The sequence below is a fragment of the Vicugna pacos genome, chromosome 5 (assembly GCF_048564905.1).
Source record: "Vicugna pacos chromosome 5, VicPac4, whole genome shotgun sequence".
In the NCBI taxonomy this organism is placed as follows: Eukaryota; Metazoa; Chordata; class Mammalia; order Artiodactyla; family Camelidae; genus Vicugna; species Vicugna pacos.
This window is the reverse complement of record NC_132991.1, coordinates 36,241,484-36,261,644: the sequence shown is the minus strand read 5'-3', so window position 1 is coordinate 36,261,644 and position 20,161 is coordinate 36,241,484. Positions and strand designations below refer to the sequence as shown.

General features: G+C 32.2%; 1 protein-coding gene across 7 annotated transcripts in view; it reads right to left on the bottom strand.

The window, feature by feature from the left end:
* The window catches only part of TANK (TRAF family member associated NFKB activator), a 79,481-nt gene that overhangs the window by 25,710 nt on the left and 33,610 nt on the right, over positions 1–20,161 (bottom strand). For 4 of the 7 annotated variants that reach the window (XM_015249904.3, XM_015249853.3, XM_072961059.1 and 1 more), the window contains exons 3-4: positions 4,493–4,604; positions 3,252–3,370 (exon numbers count right to left, since the gene is read on the bottom strand). In XM_015249904.3, coding sequence (XP_015105390.1) covers positions 3,252–3,370; positions 4,493–4,604 — 231 coding nt within the window. The remainder of the gene's footprint in view (positions 1–3,251; positions 3,371–4,492; positions 4,605–20,161) is intronic. The other 3 variants (XM_006196213.4, XM_072961058.1, XM_072961060.1) reach the window with 1 other exon arrangement.

Sequence of the window (20,161 nt, the reverse complement as noted above, 5' to 3'; positions counted from 1 at the left end):
GAACCACGCAGCTAAGTCACTCCTGAATTTCTGACCCACAGAAAGTGAGACAATAAATAAATGTTGCTAAGTATTGGGGTAAATTTGGGGTACTTTGTTATATGACTGATAATACAATGAATCCTAACTCATCAAGAAATACTGAGCAAACTACTGTTGTGTACAAGAAGTGAAACTCAGGTTTTCCATTAAACTGAATACTTCTGTAATGCTTCTGAACTATAAGGAGAATACTAAGGGTCATCCAATGATACAGGTTCTGCTACCTTGACTTCTATATGTCCTTTTAGAAATCAACCGCTCTTGCACGCTCTTTGTGTAGGATTACCAAGAACAAAAATTCAACTATAAATTTCACGTTTCTCAAATATTATTTTCTAAAAGGGCCTCTTTCCCCTCAATATACTCCTTCCTTTTCCCTCTACTCTGTGTCTCATTTTCCAAGGCAGCCTGAGTGGTCATTTGCCAAAATGTCTAAGGGTCTTTCCCTTCTCAAATATCCTAACCAAGTCCTAAACAAGACAGTCTAAAGAAAACAAATCTTCAAACTACCCACCAACAGGAGGAGGAAAGCACAGTAGATGGGTAGTAGTAGCTTCCTTCTGTTACTAGTTCAAAGGATTTCTATTAATTTGCTGATCCATTACAGAGGGTAGGCCAACTGACTGGGAATAATCAATTAGTTCTTGAGAAGACTAATAATATAAAAGCATGTTAAAAACAAAAAAACTGTACCATTCCCTTAGCATTTCTGCACACTGCCTTGTAGTTCTTGTCTTGTGTGTACATGCATACTTCTGCAAAATTGCAACCAACCAATATGGAATTTTTTCATTTTGGAAAAGCCTTAATATATCCACATTATTCAAAGTTCTTCAGGAAAGGATTTCACTTGTATTAGCTAAAAGTGAATTTAATTATAACTTAATAAGCATAGATCAACATATATGCCAATGGAAAACATTTTAATTTCAATTGGCCAGTATTTTTCTAAATTCAGCTTAACTGTTTACAATAAATATACAGCCAGCTCTTAAATATTCAACAAATCCAATTTATCCATTCTTTTAAAATGTATTTTCTTTTCTCTTTAATTCTTTACATGTTTAGGCCTCATTAGCACTTTGGCTCTATATGTATACAGAAAGATGAGAAAGTTGAAATATAAGATCATTAACTTTTATATAGTATAAGAAGACTAAGTTGATGAGCTATTCAAAGTATTAAATAAGTGGCAAATAAATCTTTTTCCTATTAGTAAAGATAATTAAGAGAACTCACTGAATTTAGATTTATTTTTTAGTTGGAGATTTAGATTTTTTTCCTCTTATTGTCTGTCCACAAATAAAGTTACAATTGATGCAACATTATTAATTTTTTGGAAATAAGCTATCTTTGACATGATTTCTGTTTCTTACACTTAATTTCAGCCCAGGTGTCCAGATACATGTTTTATAGATAAAAATATCTTACAAATTAAAACCAATGTCATTTAAAAAAGAATTCTGTTCCCATAAACAACTGGCAACACAGTGCCTCGTGGCCACCTCCCACTCCCTCATCTTCGGAGATGGCCTGAACTCTTGTCTATGGAGTATGTAACTACTTTTACTCTAATTTGAGCACCCAACCCCCACACCTCATGGCCTTTCTTTTGCCTTTTGAAACAGCCTACATTCTATGCAGTATGTATTTCTAAATAAATCTACCTTTACTCAAAAAAAGAAAAAAAAAGAATTCTATTGAAGATTCCCTTTGAACACTAATTGACAAACTGAAAACTTTTATAAATAATGACAAATTATCCAAATTTAAAATAAATTATATTATTAATATACGTTAGAGCTTTTCACATCATCCCTTTCGTTCTAATCTAGATTGCTATTTTCAGAAATACCTTCTATGTATTTTGAACTGGAGATATTTTATTATCTTCAAAGAAATGTTAAAATTGTAATAAATATAAGAATTCTGACTAAAAATTAATGGTAAACAATGACATATAGAAGTCCTAGAAATAGGAAAATGGACTGTAAACATTATTTACTTAAGCACTAAATTTATAAGCAGCATTCCTGAATTTTGTCTTCTGCAAAATAAACCTAAACATATTCCAGTGTCATGGTTTCTTGTCTTTATCAGCATTTTTAGATAAATGGAAATTGGAGTGGGGGAGAAGAGAGCTAAATGATTCAACTGAAAAAACCAATAATGATTCTTGGTGGGGAGGGTATAGGTCAGTGGTAGAGTGCATGCCTAGCATGCACAAGGTCCTGGGTTCAATCCCTGGTACTTCCATTAAAATAAATTAAAAAATAAATAAACCTAACTACCCCCCCAAAACAAACAAACAAGAAAGTTAAAAACCCAATAATGATTCTGAATAAAGAAATATGAACTGGGAGATGTGTACACCCTCCCTGTATATGTTTTCATACTTTTACTACATATTTGTGTTTTTATAAATGATGTCAGAATGTTTTATATGATTGAAAAACCTACATAAATTATTCCCAATTTATCATTTTGTAATTTCCATTTTTTATTCAACCTTGTTTTTGAAATCTAGGCATATTAACATATAAGTATTTAGTTTAATTCTTCTAAAATGTTTAATTGTAAAGATGGACCATTCTGCTCTTGATGGATGTCTAGGTTGTTTCTAACCAATGTAGCATGAACATCCTTGTACATGTCTGCAGATATGCAATATCCCTCTCTACATTGCTTTAGTGAAGATTTTTGCTTAAGCTTTTTACATGATTTTGTGTTTTAATTAAGCAAAGGCAATTGGAAAGCTGGAGTGCTATTTTCTAGCCCAGAATCATCTGTGTCTTACTTTCTTAGTTTAATCTTTGTTTGTTAAATCTTTTATTTCTTTGTTAAATGTCTATTATAATAGAAAAGAGACAAGTAGGAAATATGAAATTTAAGCCTCTATTTTACTTGGAAGTAGTGCTTCTATTTAGGAACATGTAAGTCATTTGTTTGTATATATAGAACTTCTGTTTAGAATTCCAGTGGTGGATCCACTCCAGGAAAATAAAATGAGGAAGACGTGTTATGTATCAGCATTTGAACTTTGGTTTTTGCAGAAGCAATGTTAAGGTTGAAAAGAATTTTGTCTACTTTCTTCCTGGTTCCTGCTCACTCCCAATTGTGACAGAATACTGAGAAAGTAATTCAGGAAGTCTATGGGACCTGATTTCTCACTTATTTCCTTCAGGGAATAAACTGGCAGCACAGCCTACCTTTGATTCATTTTCTCTTGGTATTCCTGATTTTCCTTTCTCATGTGGCTCATCAAGAATCAAATTATTCTTCTTTGCTTCACTGTCTTCACGCAGGGGAACACAGACATAACTATTATCTGTAAGATAAAAACCTCTTGGATATAAGTGGGAAATCTTTGTTTTTGGTACCACCTGGAAAAGTAAAAAGAATACAAATCCAAAGCCCTAATTTTAAAGAGTAGAGATTTTAACCTATGAGTTTAAAAAATTCTTTAAGTAATAGTTATTTTGACAATTTAGATTTGCCCCCTTTAGATTTTAGTATATTTGCTTCAAAATTTTCTTCATTCCCACTAAATTGAAAAAACCCTTACTCTTCCAATATCAGTAGTATATAAAATATGTAGAATTTAGAAAACTAGATGTATACTCTTTTTAGCTTACCATCAGTAACAGGAATTAAAATTTTATATGTCATATTTTCAGGTATGCATTTATTTAAGATAATTATTTGCATAATTACTTCATGCTTATTATAAAAATATTAGAAAAATACAGTCATGCCAAAAAGAATAAAAAATAAAAGCTACCCACAATTTTTATCTGTGAATTATTCTTGCTAACATTTTGATTTATATTTTATCAGAATTTTTCTCTTTCAATACATATAAATTCACACAAGAATCTTTGTTTTTGCACAGATAAAATTACACTTATTATTTATCTTGCTTTGCTCATTTTGCTATACATCATGAATATGTCTCATGTTAGTAAGCAAATACCTATTACCACTTTTCTTGGCTATATAGTTGTTCACTACATGAATGACTGTAATATTTAACTACTGAACATTTCTCTATTTCTAGTCTTCCATTATTAGAAATTATACTGTGATGAGCATTCTTGTACATATATCTTTGAGTACTTAAAGAAATACTTTCATATGATGCATTCTAAGGACTTGAATTTTTGGTTTAAAAGGCACAGACATTTTAAAAGCTTTTGCTATTTATTGCCAAATTGACTTCTAGGAAGTTTTGTCAACTTAGAGTTCCACCATATAGTATCTGTCCATATCCATTTTCCCATTTCCGGCAAGTGCTCGTTTCTTAAATAAATACAGTATGTAACTGCACTACAGTTATTAAAATATCAGAACTATTGAGAAACAATGGAGAAATAAAATACAAAAATTTCACCACCACCTTTCTTTTCTCCAAGAAGTTTCAGAAATACATAAAAAATTAACATAAGCATACCTCGACTGGAATTCACAAGGAGTAACTGTGATTTTAGCTTGTCAATAATAGTTTGTTGAAGTGACAGCTGTTCCTGTTGCTCACGTATTATCTGCTCATAGTTCTCAGTCTGCTGACATAAAAACCAGTTAACCTGATATTTACTGACAGACATGTACATACATTTACTGTCCATTAATAATTGCATAGATACGAATTACCCATATTGACATTTCCCAAGTACTGAGCATTTATTTATGAGCTAAAAATAGGCTCCAGCAATGTATTTATAATCATTACAAACTAAGTCATTTAAAACACTGTAAAATTTAAAAAGTCATCTTAATTAAAGAAATTTCCATTAAGAGTTTCAATGTATGGTTTCTTGGATAAAAACTGTAATTCAGAATTTAATCCTTAATGATAAAAAAAGCATGAATGATAAAATAGATGCTATATTAAAGTTATTCTATAAATATCAACTAACTTTAAAAAGTTAAGGTTTCATGTCTTTTAAATAAATACACTTTTGATTTTATTTTTAGAGTACAAAAACACACAAAGGAAGTAGCTCTAACTAAAACACTATGAAAATCAAAGGGACAAGTATAAATTTAAAAATTATATTGATCAGAAACTTCTTTCCTAGATTAAGTTTTAAGGTGTCTTGAGCACACATGGTTAATCTTTAGTGGTTATCTTTAATACCACAATTTCCCTTAACATTTTTAATCCATTCATCTTGCTACTTAATGCAATGGCTGTGAGAATTAAGCAGTGAAAGACGATATGAGTTTGCTTTAGAGAATATAAATGTTGCAGACCTGAAATTTGAAAATGTTTCATTACAATTACCAAATTAATACAGAATCTTAAAAATATATTACTCTATTAAAAAATTCTTTACTAATTTCTATCATTGGAAGAAGAAATAAATAAATGACTAAATTGTAAATTCCTTGAAATATGAAATGAGGTCCTAATAATCTCAAATGTTCTTTAGTAGACACTAAATAGTTGATCTGGAATTAATTCTTAAAGTTCAAAATTAGTGAAGCAATATTATTTTCAAAGACCAATAAGCCTAAAATTCTTTATAAATTACACAGCTATTCCTATATTACCGAAATAAATTAGCTTAAGAAATGAAAGCAAAATACCACATTTTCCCAAATAAAAGGTGAAATTTTGTAAGTAATACACTTCAAACATGAGTAACTGACAAAGCTGATCAGTAACCCAAGCTGTGTGTTGTCTTTGCTTGTTGCTTATAGGTAATCTTATATAACTTGATACTCCCATTAAACTCTGCAAAGTAACTTATACACAGAAGGTATTCAGTACATGCTTACTGAAAAGAAAAAAAAAGAAAAGAAAAAGAAAGAATCCAATTAAAAGAAAATCCAAGTAAATTTTATTATTATGAATATAACAATGAATCTTGTGAATCTGTCTGAACCATATGTCCTATGACTAGGAGTCTCAAAACAGAACCTTAAATAACAAATTCCAGTCTAGGGCTAGGCTTCCCAGAATAAGACTTCTTATTCCTACATAAATTTATATCCAAGCCCTGAGAAAGAGTGGGTAGATTGACTATGAGGAGGATTTAAACCCCAAATGCAAATTCTGTAATAACTTAATTTACTTGGCTACACAGAGCCACCAGGACTGAGGAATCAGCAAAAATGTTGATGTTATAGTCTTCTATCTACTTCTGTGTATTTAGAATTTTCTCTAAAGAAGGCAAAGCTTTTCATAAACATCAAACAATAGTTACCCATTCTTTCACTACTTTTTGATAGGTATATATTCTACTATATACCTTTTTTGTAAGTAACCAGTACAAAAAAGTAGTAAGTTACAAACAGGCTCAAAATAAGTATGTTAAGTTATTCAAGCCTCAGCCCATTGCCCATCTACTACATATTTTCCGTCCCCTTAATGGGAAACCAAACGACCTGTATTTTCTTTTGGAACCAACTCAGAAAACCTCTGCCAGGTGATTTTCATCTTCTAGTTTCTGGCTTAAAAAACATACTTAAGCTCATCTGCATATAACATATAATAAGTGAATAATACTGAAAATATATTCATTAGCTGGAAAAAAAATCAATAGATCAACAATTTCAAGTTGAAGTTTTAAACTATTTCTTAAACCACTTAATAAAGTACTTTATAAACTCAAGCAAATTCTGTAATAATTTGAAAACGAATATTCTGGAAGGATATCAGGGGAAACAGAGTAACAATGATCCATGTTCTTTTACTGCTCTTTCCCTATACTTACATTATACCAATTACAGTATTCTAGTCTAATTGTTTACATGTGTTATTTCCCTTTAGAATATGACCTCCTTAAACTCAAAGGCAGAGACTATTTTCTCCTGGTATCTCCAGAGTATAGGACACTACCTGGCACATATTGAGATGCTCATACTAGTCAAATAAATAAACGAGTTAAGTTGTTAAGGAAATATCAGAGAAACAGGTATGCCTTCAGAAGTGACCTGAAGAATGGAGAAAGGTTTTGTTTATATTTCTATAAGGAAAACAAAACAGAGAGAGTAGGTCAGTAGGTAAGTAAGACAAAAGGAAATTAAGTTTCAGAAAACAGATGCAAAAAAAAAAGAAGGCAATGTCTGAAGATTTTTTCCTCCTTTTTTGGGGGAGCTTATACCATCGGAAAAAAGGGACACTTACACCATCAGAAACAAAGGTACTAAACCGAGAAGAGAAAATACATATTCAGAAAATAGTTTAAAGATTTTGGCCACCAGGTTATGAGAGGGAAAGTCCAGAAGAGGATAGTCTATCAAATTGGGAAATAACCAGCAGAATTCAGTTCATTTGCTATGTTTGGAAACTAACAGAAATAAGAAGCTTTTTTCCTTTTTATTAAATGCTTTTGTTCATTGAGCAAGATGTTAATAAACTTAAAATTTGAAAAGTCCTTTTAAAAGGTCAGATAATTGTTGCACTGTTACAGTAGTTTTTTAAAAATAATACAATTACAAAGTACATTCCAGCACTATCAAAGAACCCACAAAACAGAAAAATCACTAACAACCACATTGAAAATGTACAACAGCAATGTCTTGTCAACACTTCTGTACAGAGCACAGACATGACAGCTAAAACAGACAGAAGAGAAGATGCTTTTGACAGCCAGTGTGTGTGAATGATTCTTTGAGTCAGATGGCAGCAACAAGTTACCAACTAGGAGATCTGCATGACAACTAACCATCCATCTGTATCAAACACCATCTGGCCAAGATGACTCTGGCTTCTGTGTATTTGACACTCTTTCCAATTCTAAAGACTATCAAAACAAGTGGTCTACCAGCATCTAAAGAGGTAAACAGGTACTTAGGTACTTGTGCCATAATATTCTTTGTATTCTTTCTCAGTGTTCAAAAGCAAAACTTAAAACAATGGTGATCAAATATAGTACACATCTTGAATTTACTAAAAATGGTTGTCCATACACACTCTTGACTATCATAAATAAAGCAAAAAGCTTAAGAAACGTCCCTTTATCTAGGCAAAATTTCAATTCATCTTCAAAACTAAGGCAGCACATTCTCCGTAATTTTGGACATACAGCTGCTCAAGTTTTCATGGGTTTCATAAATATTAAAATAAGAGTTCTATAAATTGAATTTTTTCCCTATTGCTGACATTAACAATTCTCATTTTTCATATTTTCCAAAGCACTTATTTCCTAGATAGGGAAAAAAAAGTTCCAGTGTCCTTAAGTCATCCATAATACTCTGAATAGGTCAAACACTATCTCTTCTCTTCCTCAAGAATGAATCCCAATATTCTGAAAAAATACCATTCTTTCCCTCCAATTCTATTAAAAGGAACAGAAATGGAGTAAATGTTGCATGGATTAAAAGAAATAACCTTGGTTTAAAAACCTTTCCAACTGTTTCAAGATTAACAAAGAGAACAAAAGCTTTATTGAAGGATTGCTTGGCTACCATAAAAGCTCTCAACAAGGGAGCTCCACAGTTTATGAAGGATGATAATTAAATATTATTCTAATACATAACACTTTAGACACAAACTAACTGTTTAATGTAAAACTTTGATAAAATAAAAACATCAACTTCAATTTCAGGTTAAAAAAAATGAGACTGTATAGGATTAACAATTCAGAGATCCTGGTTTACACAGTTCATTCCTCAGCCATCCTCTGTTGAGTCTCCTATAACTAGGTTATAAACCCTGCTCTCCCCTACCCTCCTGATACCAAGACTAAACTAGGAGATCAGCAATCTGACAGATCAGATTATCCATCTGATTATCTACTATTAGGTGACAGTGCTGTCAGCAATTTCTCTGCATGCCAAATAGTAAACTATGACAAACTATTTTTAGTTTTTATTTTACAATCTTTTGTTTTGGTCTTGATTAATTTACTCAGCTTCTTTGAGCCTTGGTTTCTTTCTCTCTGAAATGAAAATAATTATTTACTTGAAGGATTGAAGGAGATGGCATGTATAAAATATATGGCACATAATAAGCTATTTGCAAATTCTAGTTCCTTTCCTTTAAGAATGAACAAAGTTTCTGCATAATATCTCTTACCATAGCATGTAATGCATACGTCCATTAACTAAGGCTCTGATTACCATCAAATACAGCCAATTTTGTCACCAGACTTACCACACAACCACGCCGGGCTCTAAGCCAGTTTTCTCATCTTTCTTCTAGCTCATTGTAATCTAGGACTCAGAAGTTTCTTTTTGAGAAATCAGTGTGGTATCTCCATTGAATCAAAAACATTCTGTCAAGCAATAAAAAGAACAAAACAAAACAAAAACTCTGGTTGTTCAAAGTTTACAAAGAGACAAAATAGGCTCAAAGATGATTAAGAAACAAAATGGTTGTTAAAAATCCCAAAAGTAGCACATTTGTTAAAGACAACAAAAAAACAACAAAATGTCCACCATCATCACCATAACAAAAACCCATATATGTACAAAGTAAAAAGTGACACTCTCTTCCTTTACTTGAACATATATTCTAGCATACCTATCTAAATATTTTGACAGAACATATTTCTGGAAATAAAGACTTGGAACAAAGGATACAAACATTTTAAATTCTGGTAGGTGGAAAATGAGTTTATGGCAAAGTACTGACAATGTATAATAGAAGAAATGAGGCTTCGATCAGAAACAGCCAGAAGCACCTTTATTCTAATACTAGACGCTTCAGTAGAGAAAAACCAGAGTGAACTACTTTATTCCCCTACCACCCCAACTCACACTTCACACTGAGATATAAGTTTTGAGGAACAAAGAAAGGAAAAAAGGAAGGGTAGCAAACAATAATGTGAAGCTAAAGGCGTTTCCAAATAAAGTAGTACCTAAAATAAATTTTATGCCTTCATGCAATCCTCTAAAACATGTTTTATAAGCTTTTAGAGGTAACCGTAAGCCTTGAGAGCTTACATTTCAGATGGGTCAAGACTAGGTCAAGAATAAAGCAATCTGACAATATAGTCCTATGGCTTTACATTTATTGCCGGAAAAATGTTTAGATCTGTAATTTATGATAAAAAGGCAGCACAAATAGTCTTATTTGAGGTCTTCACCTTAGACTCATTGGTTAGTCAATAAGCCTCTTTGCTTAGCAAATGAGATCATTTTAAACATTCTATGTCCTTCACCTTTCTTATCAGTATTAAGGAAAAGCAATTTATAGCACAACATCTGAACTATTTTAGAATTAAGATTTCTTCCTTTCTATACAAGGTATTGTTGATTTTTTTCTTTTAATCAAGAACTGGGCAAGAAGAGACAAATACATTTTATTCTATATTTCTCTTCTCAACAAGGAGATATTTTCTGATTACATAATACAAAGGATCTTGGGACAAGCAGATCAGTTGTAGGAAGTTTTTTGTAACTTAACCATTTATGACTATGATAATCTGACTTTAAATTGGCAATTAGGGTTAAAATTTTCAGATGTTTGATAATTTTATTACTGATTCTTCTCTTGGAAAGATATTCAAAGAAGCAATAGAGGGTACTTAATTCAATCTTTATTAAATATATTTGGTATCTCCCACAGAACAATGGCAGAAATGAATGACAAGCAACTTCGTGTAACCGATAAAACTGATTAAACATTTAATTCCACATTATGGAGTCTTGTGATATTTGAAACTCTCCAGGCAACTTTTACTAGGCAGTCACAAGATATGGCAAAGACCGCTAATTATTACCACATACATTCTCATTCTTTCTTTTAGTAATATAGATTTTTAACTAGGCACACATCATCCAGCTAGAGAATATATTTATTGGCCTTCCTCACTATGAGATGTGACCATGTAACTAAGTTCCGCCTAATGGGGCATGAACAGAAGTGACCTGCACAAATCCTGGACCACATCATCAAAGGGAAGTTGTCTGCTCTGTCCCACTTCTGTCTCTCTTCTCACTAGCAGGGAGATGATAACAAGTAGAGCCGCCACTATGATTCCAGAGAGGGAAACCACATTTTAAGGATGATACAAGCTGCCTTACTAGCCCTGGTACTCACTTCTGGACTGCTGTTACATGAGAAATAAACTTCTATCTTATTTAAGTATGATATTTCTTGGTCTCTTTGTAACAACAGCTTATCCTACCTATACCAAATTCTGGGGCCAAGCCAACTCTACCACTGCCCTATATAATAATCTCTTCCCTTATACTGTATGCACATTAAAAGTTGTCTATGCCAGGGGCTACTATGATTGAAAATTTTCTCTACTTTGGAACAGTCAGAAGACCTTTTAGTCTGAGTATACATGAATGCTTATACAAAGCAAGAAACAAAATAACCAATATTAGACCATGAATACTTTAAGTGCACATTCTATGTTTTATCTATCTTTGAATCCCTAGCATTTAATACACAGATTACCTGACATTTTACTATGGTCTAGAAAAGATTCTACTGCAAGGAAAAGCTAAAAATAGTCATGTTTTCTTAAAGACTAAAGGCTCTAAGACAATTTAATGTCATGGTGGCGGCAGGAGTGCCTTGGTATAATAATGGAAAATTTGGTAGAGAAAAACACTATTAGGGACCAGGGAAAGTAAATATACTTGATGATCAAGTATGAGGGATCATCCTTTGAAATTTAAATGAGGAAATTTAGGATACATAAAAGGCAGTATTATTTCACAAAGCAGCTTATAAACTCATCACTCCTTTGATACGGTGCAGGTAAGAAAAAATAGTGGATATATAAGTTCAGGTCTGACATTCAGTTTAATGTGCTGTCCAAGTGGCACTGAGATATATGGGTCTAGAGCTCAGAGAGTTAAGTCTGGAGTGGGAGATAAATTTAGGAGTCACTGTCATAGGTATCTGAAGCCACAGGAGAAGATGAAACAGCTCATACAAGAATATAAAGTAAGAGCAATGAAGGCTCTGAAAACCTCTAATAAGCAGTAGCCTGGTAGTAGAGAATAAATCTACAAAAAAGATTGAGGAGGGAGGAGGTTATAAATAAAAACCTAATTACCTCCCCACCAAAAAAGGTGTAAAAAAATGCACTTATATGAATACATTCATTAAACAATTCGGCTTAAAAAAAAAGATTTGAGGAACTGCAGCCCAAGAGGGAGTGAGAAAAATCAAACATGGTGTCTGGAATGTTAAAGAAAAATAATGTTTTAAGGAAGACGTAGTGGTATGATCAGTTATTAAATGGAATGAGGTAGTTCTATATGTGTGAACTTGAAAGACTATCAATGATTTTAGGCAAAGAAGTTATAGACATGAAATTTATGATCAAGCAATTTTTTTCAAATCATAGTTCTACTCCCTTAACTACTTGTTAGTGGTGTGGTTGTGGGCAAGTCATTTCATCTCTCTGCACTTAATTTCCTCAACTGAAAAATTAAATAAGACTTCTTCATAAGATCTGTATAACGATTAAATCAGATGACTGTAAAGCACTAACGTAAGCCTCAATAAATCTTAGTGATGATGATAGTGAAGATAAAGACATTTTAAAAACATTTAAAACCTTGTTCAAATTAGCACAATTCCATTTTCGAAAAAATATAATTCACACATTCTGGAAATATATATATATATATGTTAGTATATATATCAAATTACTAACAATGGTTACCTCTGGGGAATGAGGGACAGGACCATTACTTAAAATTCTGTATGTCTTGAATTACTTCCATTTTTTTCATTAAGTATGTGCTGCTTTTGTAATTTTGGTCAATAATATTTTAAAAAATCACTTACCAGCCTTATTTGTCTTTGTCTCCTTTATTGATTTAGAATACTCAGATGCCTTTGCTTGACAAAATGTTCTTAAATGGATGTAGCACACTGACTTCTCAAAGAGGAGCTTCTGAGTCTTAAACTGCAGTGAACTAGAAGAAACACTGTGAGAAGAACTGGCTTGGAGTATGGACAGCTAAGTGGTAAAAGGCTGGTGAGTCTATACAAACTGATGAATGACAGATGAACGGTAATAAAATATAGCTAGGAGAATCTAGGCTATATTAACTTTTGGGTTTTGGTAATATTTTTAAAAAGTTTTTGTGAAATATATACAAGATAAAATTTACCATTTTAACCATTTTTAACTGTACAGTTCTGTGGCACTCATGTTGCTGTACTACCATTACTACCATCAATCTCCAGAACTTCTTCATCTTCCCCAACTGAAACTCTGTACTTATTAAACACTAATTCCCCACTCCCTTCTCTCAGCCTCTAGGAACCACTCTACTACTTTCTGTCTCTATGAACCAACTGTTCTACCCATTGTATGTATACACAGCATTTTGTTTATCTATTCATCCACTGAGGGGCACTTGGTTTGCTTCTACCTTTTGGGTACTGTAAATAATATTGCTACAAACGTGGGTGTACAAATATCTCTTTGAATCCCTGCTTTCAATTCATTTGGGTATATATCCAGAAGTGGAATTGCTGGGTTACATGGAAATTCTATGTTTTGTTTTGAGGAAACATCATTTATTTTCCACAGTGGCTATACTGTTTTATATTCCCATAAGCAATGTACAAGAGTTCTAATTTCTCCATATCCTCACCAATACTTACCTAAAAAAATTCTGTTTTATAATAGCCATCCCAATGGGTACAAAGTGGTATCTCATTGTGGTTTTGGCTTGCATTTCCCTAATGATGTCAAGCATCTTTTCATTTACATATTCATCATTTGTATAACTCCTTTGGGGAGTGTCTATTTCAAGTCTTTTGTTTTGACTACTTTTTCATCAGGTTGTTCTTTTGTTGTTGTTGAGCATAGGAGTTCTTTATATATTCTAGATATCAATCCTTTATCAGATTTATGATTTGCAAGGATCTCCCTCATTCCTTGGGTTGCCTTTTCACTCTGTTGATAGTGTCCTTTGATGCACAAAAGTTTAATTTTGATGAAGTCCAACTTATCTAATTTTTCTTTTGTTGTCTATGTTTTTGGTGTTGTATATATCAAGTCCTATGATTTCTTCTAAGAATTTTATAGTATTAGCTCTTGCATTTAGGTCTTTGATCTGGTTTAACTTCATCTGTATATGATGAAAGATTAAGGGTCCAACCCATGAACACAGATTTCCCCCATATGTTGGTTTCCTCTTTTAATTTCTTTCAGGAACATTTTGTAGTTTTCAGTGTATAAGTCTGTCACCTACTTAAGTTTATTCTTAAGTATATTATTCATTTTGATACTACTGTAAATAGAATTTTCTTAATTTCCTTTTCAGTTTGTTTAATGCTAATGTATACAATAATGTATATAATGTAAAGTTGCTTTAGTATCTTAGAACTTTGCTTAATTTGTTTATTATTTCTAACAGTCTATTTGATGGAATCTTTACGGTTTTCTATACATAAGATCAAGTAATCTGCAAACAGAGAGAGTTTTTCTTCTCCCTTTCCAATTTAAATATTGTTTTTCTTGCCTAAATGCTTTGGGTAGGACTCACCGAAGTCCTATTATGTTGAACAGAAGTAGTGAAAGTGGACATCCTTGTCTTGTTCCTGAGCTCAAGAGAAAAAGCTTTCAGTCTTTCATCACGAAGTATTATGTTAGCTATGGGCTTCTCATATATGGCCTTTATTATATTGAAAGTTTCTTTTTATTCCTAGTTTGTTGAGCATTTTTATCATAAAAAGGTATTGAATTTTATCAATCTTCTACATCAATTGAGATGATCATGTGGTCTTTATCCTCCAATATTCTGTTTAAGTGGTATATTACACTAACTGATTTGACCATCCTTGCATTGCAGGAATAAATCCCACTTGGTCAAGGTGTATAAGCCTTTTAACACGCTGCTGAATTTGGTTTGCTAGTATTTTGTTGAGGATTTTCTGCATATATTCTTAGGGGATATCAGTCTATAGTTTTCTCATGGCACCTTTGTCTGGCTTTGGAATTAGGGTAATAATGGCCTCACTGAATGAGTTAGGAAGTGTCCCATTCTAGGTCTATTCAGATTTTCTATTTCTTCATGTTTCAGTCTTGGTAGGTTGTGTGTTTCTAGGAATTTTCGATTTCACTAGGTTATCCAATTTGTTGATATATAATTGTTAATAGTGCTTTTATAATTTTTTATTTCTATAAAATTGGTAGTATTGTCCCCTTTCATCTCTGATTTTAGTTATCTGAGTATTCTTTTTCTTAATCAATCTGGCTAAATATTTGTCAATTTTGTTGATCTTTCAGAAGAACCAATTCTTGGTTTCACTGGCTTTATTAGTTTTCTATTCTCTATTTTGTTTATCATTGCTCTAATCTTTACTATCTCCTTTCTGCTAGCTTTAGGTTTACTTTGTTCTTTTTTAAGGTGTAAAGTTCGGTTACTGATTTTAGATATTTCTTCTCCCTTTCAGCACTGCTTTCATTGCATCCCATAAGTTTTGATATGTTGTGCTTTCATTTTCATTTGTCTCCAAGACATTTTCTAATTTCCCTACTGAGTTTTTCTTTGATCTACTGGTTATGTAAGAGTGTATTATCTAATTTCTGCATATTTGTGAATTTCCCAGTTTTCTTTCTGCTACTGATCTCTAGTTTCATTCCACTGTGATTTCAAGTTTCATTCCACTTTGTATGATTTTAATCTTTTTTATTAAGTCATTTTTAATGGCCTAAAATATGGTCTATCCTAGAGAATGCTCCATGTTAATTTGAAAAACATGTGAATTCTGCTATTGCTGGGTGGAATAGTCTATATATGTTTATTAGTTCCAATTGGTCCATAATGTTGTTCAAGTCTTCTATTTCCTTACTGATCTTCTGTCTGGTTGTTCTGTCTATTACTGGAAGTGTTGAAAGTTAAGAAACTGAAGTCTACTACTATTGTAGAACTATCTATTTCTTCCTTTAATACTATAAATGTTTGCATCATATATTTTGGAGTTTTGATGTTCAGAGCATATATGTTTATAACTGCTATATCTTCTTGATGACTTGATCCTTTTATCATCTGTAATGTCCTTCCTTATTTTTGTGACAGTTTTTGACATAATATCAGTTTCATCTGATATTTGTATAGTCATACTTGTTCTATTTTGGTTACTTTTTGCATGACATCTTTTCCCATCCTTTCATTTTCAATGTATGCATGTTCTTAAATCTAAAGTGAGTCTTAATGACAGCATATAGTGGGATCCTGTTGTTTTTATCCATTCTGCTAACCCATGTCTTTTGATTAGGGCGTGACCCATCTACACTTAAAATAATTACTGGTAGAAAAGTACTAACGTTTATCATTTTGTTCCTTATTGTATGTATGCCTTATAGCTTTTTGTTTCTCATTTCTTCCACTACTGTCTTTCTCTATATTTAGTTGATTTTTTTGTAGAGACACATTTTGATTTCCTTGTGCATAATCTGTATTTTCTTTGTGGTTATCATTGAGATTACATATAACATCCTAAATTTATGACAATCTATCTTAAATCGACACCAACTTCAGTTGTATACAAAAATCTTATGCCTTTATAGCTCCACCCCCACTTTGTTATTGATGTCACAAATTACATCTTTATATACTGTGTACCCATTAATAAAGACATACAATTATTTTTATACATTTTCATTAAAGTCCTATAGAAAATAAAAAGCAGAGTTATAAACCAAAATTACAATAATACTGGTTTTTATATTTGTGTATATATTTGCCTTTCCCAGAGAATTTTATATTTTCACTTGGCTTCAAGTTACTCTCTAGTATCCTTTCATTTCAACTTAAAGGACATTCCTCAGCATTTCTTGTAGCTCAGGTCTAGTGATAATGAACTCCTTCTACTTGTTTATCTGTTAATATTTTAATTTCTCCTCATTTTTGAAGAACAGTTTTGCCAAATATGAAATTCTTGGTTAATAAGTATTTTTCTTCAGTCCTTTAAATATCATCCCATTGCTTTCTGGCCTGCCAGGGTTCTGCTGAGAAATCCACTGACTGTCTTATTGAGGCTCCCTTGTACATAATGAGTCACTATTCTCTTGCTTTTTTCCAGGTTCTATCTTTGTCTTTTAATGGTTTGATTATGGTATGTCTTAATGTAAGACTTCCTGGATTTAGCCTACATGAAGTTTGTTGAGTTTCTTGGATTTGTATATCCATGTCTTTCCTCAAATTTGGGAATTTTTTATTATTATTCAAATAATCAATTTTTTCAAAATAATTTCTCTCTTCTCCTCCCACAATGAATATATTCCTCCACTTGATAGTGTCCTCTCAGTCCTTTAGGCTCTGCTAACTTTTTTCTTTCTCTTTTCTTTTTGTTCCTCAGACTCCATTCTTTCAAATGACCTGTCTTTAAGTTCACTGATTCTTCCTTCTGCCAGTTCAAGTGTGTCCTTGAACCCCTCTAGTGAAATTTTCAATTCACTTATTACATATTTCAGCTAGATTTTCTGTTCAGTTCTTTTTTTAATATTTTTAATCTTGTTGATTTTCTCATTTTCTTCATATTATGCTTTCCTGATTTCATTTAGTTCTTTGATTCTGTTTTTCTTTAGCTCTTTAAGCATACTCATTATGAAGACAGAAAATCCTAAACATCAATATTTACTCATTGACAATAACTCATCCTTTGAATGCTCACATTCTTCTACTCTTTCTGTATCTGTTCTCTTACTTCATGAATACTTCAGCCATAAACCCCCTTTTTGTTCTTAGTCTATTGGACTCCTTCTAGAGTAGCTTCTTTCTGATTTTAGCTTATATTGCAAAGCATATAATTTCAATTGCTTTTGTATGCACTTTCTGGTCACCTAATCAGAAATTCTTCTACTCTAAACTCTACAATCTCTTAATCCTGGATTTGGCCACCTAGCTGTTCCACTTGTATATTAAGAACATTGCTGAAAAAATAACCAACAAACATGGACTGACAAAAATTCATGGTAAAGGCTGGATGTAACATTTTTCTTCTTTCATTTCCTTTCTTTTTTCTTTTTAAATTAAAGTACAATTAGTTTACAATGTTCTGTCAATTTCTGGTGTGCAGCATAATATTTCAGTCATACATAAACACATACATTCATTTTCATATTCTTTTTCATTATAGGTTACTACAAGATATTGAATATAGTTACCTGTGCTATACAGTAGAAACTTGTTGTCTTCTTTCATTTTTTAACTGAAGTTATTTACTACCACTTACAGAATATCCTAAAATTACTTCACTCAGTAGGTGACCTCATCTTGTATTTCACAGGAAAAAAGACTCTTATATGATAAACCTTCTATTTTTTTGTTGATTTTTTTTAATTGAATAAATTTGACATGTCACATTGTGCAAGTTTAAGGTGTACAGTATGTTACTGATACATTTATATATTGTAATATGATTGCTGTTGTATATTTATTACATTAAATTATTATAGTACATATTATTGTCTATATTCATTATACTGTACATTAGATCTCTATGGTTTATTTACCACTTATTACAAATTTCAACACCATCAATTTTATCTGCTCCCTCCAATTTCCGGGTAACCACCATTTTACTCTCTGGTTTTGCGTTTTTTTAAAATAGGTTTGACTTTTTTGGATTCCAGCTGCAAGTCATACATGATAATCCTGTTAATATCTTGCCACCTCCACCTCCTATCTGCAAATTTATTTTCATCTGCACATACTTTTCCTCTCTTGTTCCCTCCAGTTCTCAGAGAAACCTGTATTTCTCCTCTTGTTCATAATCAATTCCTTAACATACTTCTGAAATTCCAGTGACCAACTGGTTGGGGCCTTATTTCCTTCCTCTTACCCTCCTGTCCTTCAAATAGTACTTCCCCCTAAATACTCTAACTTGTAAATGTTACACACATTCAAGACTATAATGAAATCTGCTGTTCTATAATCTGTATCTCTAATCTCCAATTCAGAACTCTACCTAGGCTCCTAGCTCTGTATTTGCAATCATTCACTGGACATTTTCACCTGCATGTCCCATAGGTAACCAAATCTAATAACTAAAATCTAATTATACATCTTATTTCCCCATTTATTGAATCTGAACCTTCTCCATTCTTGGTTTCAGTCATCAGCACCACCAATAATCCATCTTCTCTTCCAGATACCTAAGTATTATCCTAGAATCTATGCCATAACCCTCAGAATTGACTTATATTCAGGTGCCACCTGCTTTCCATTCTATTGCCTAAATAAATCTTAAATCTCCCAATTCATCCCCAATGCTTAATTTAAGTCCTCATTCTGATTGCTTGAAATGACTTCCATTCATTTCTTCTTTTGAAAGTTGAAGTATAATATACCATACATATATATTTAATATATGTATATTAATAGATACTATATATAATTATATGTATGTGTGTGTATATATTGCACTATATATATATTTAGTGCAACTTGATGGTTGCCACTTATTTTTATACTCCTGGGTCTCAGAACATTGCTTAGCCTCAATATATGTTTGTTGAGTGAAATCCACATTATTTTCTATCCTATCTATCATCTATCCCACTGTCAGGAAGACTTTTCTAAAGCATATATTAAATCCTTCAGTAAATTATGAATGAATAAGAATATAGTACAAACTACTTAGTCATAGTCATCATGTTAAGGCCCTAATCTACCTTCACAGCTTCTTTTCTTATATTGCCCTATTGTTCTCCCTGGAGCCACAGGATCACCTTACAGTACACAGAACATACCAAACCTTCCTTCACTTCTGAGTTTTTATTATATATAATGCTCCTCCTGCTCACAGGACCCTTCTTGTCTAATTTACCCAACTCTTCCTAATCTTACCTCGTGTTGGGCTTGGTAGTGGGCTTATGACCTGATCCTCCGAGAATGAGTTAAGTGCCTCTTCTCTGTGCTCATATTATACTGCACAGAGCTCTACTGTAGCACTTTGTATGCTGTGGTAATAATTACTGATTTTCTTTTTTACTTATTGAAAAGTTCCTTAAGGGCACAAACCATGTTTTATTTCAGTATTCTCAGAACCTCATTAATGGCCCAGTATAGAGCAGACACTTAATGTTTCTAAAATCAGGATATTTAGAGTTTAACATATATGAACATACAGTATATATTTTTTCTTCTCCTATTCTTGAGAAACACAAAAAACATTTCTCTTTACCTTCTTTAGGATAATTGCTGCTGTGAGTGAAGGCTTCTTCCACGGCAGATA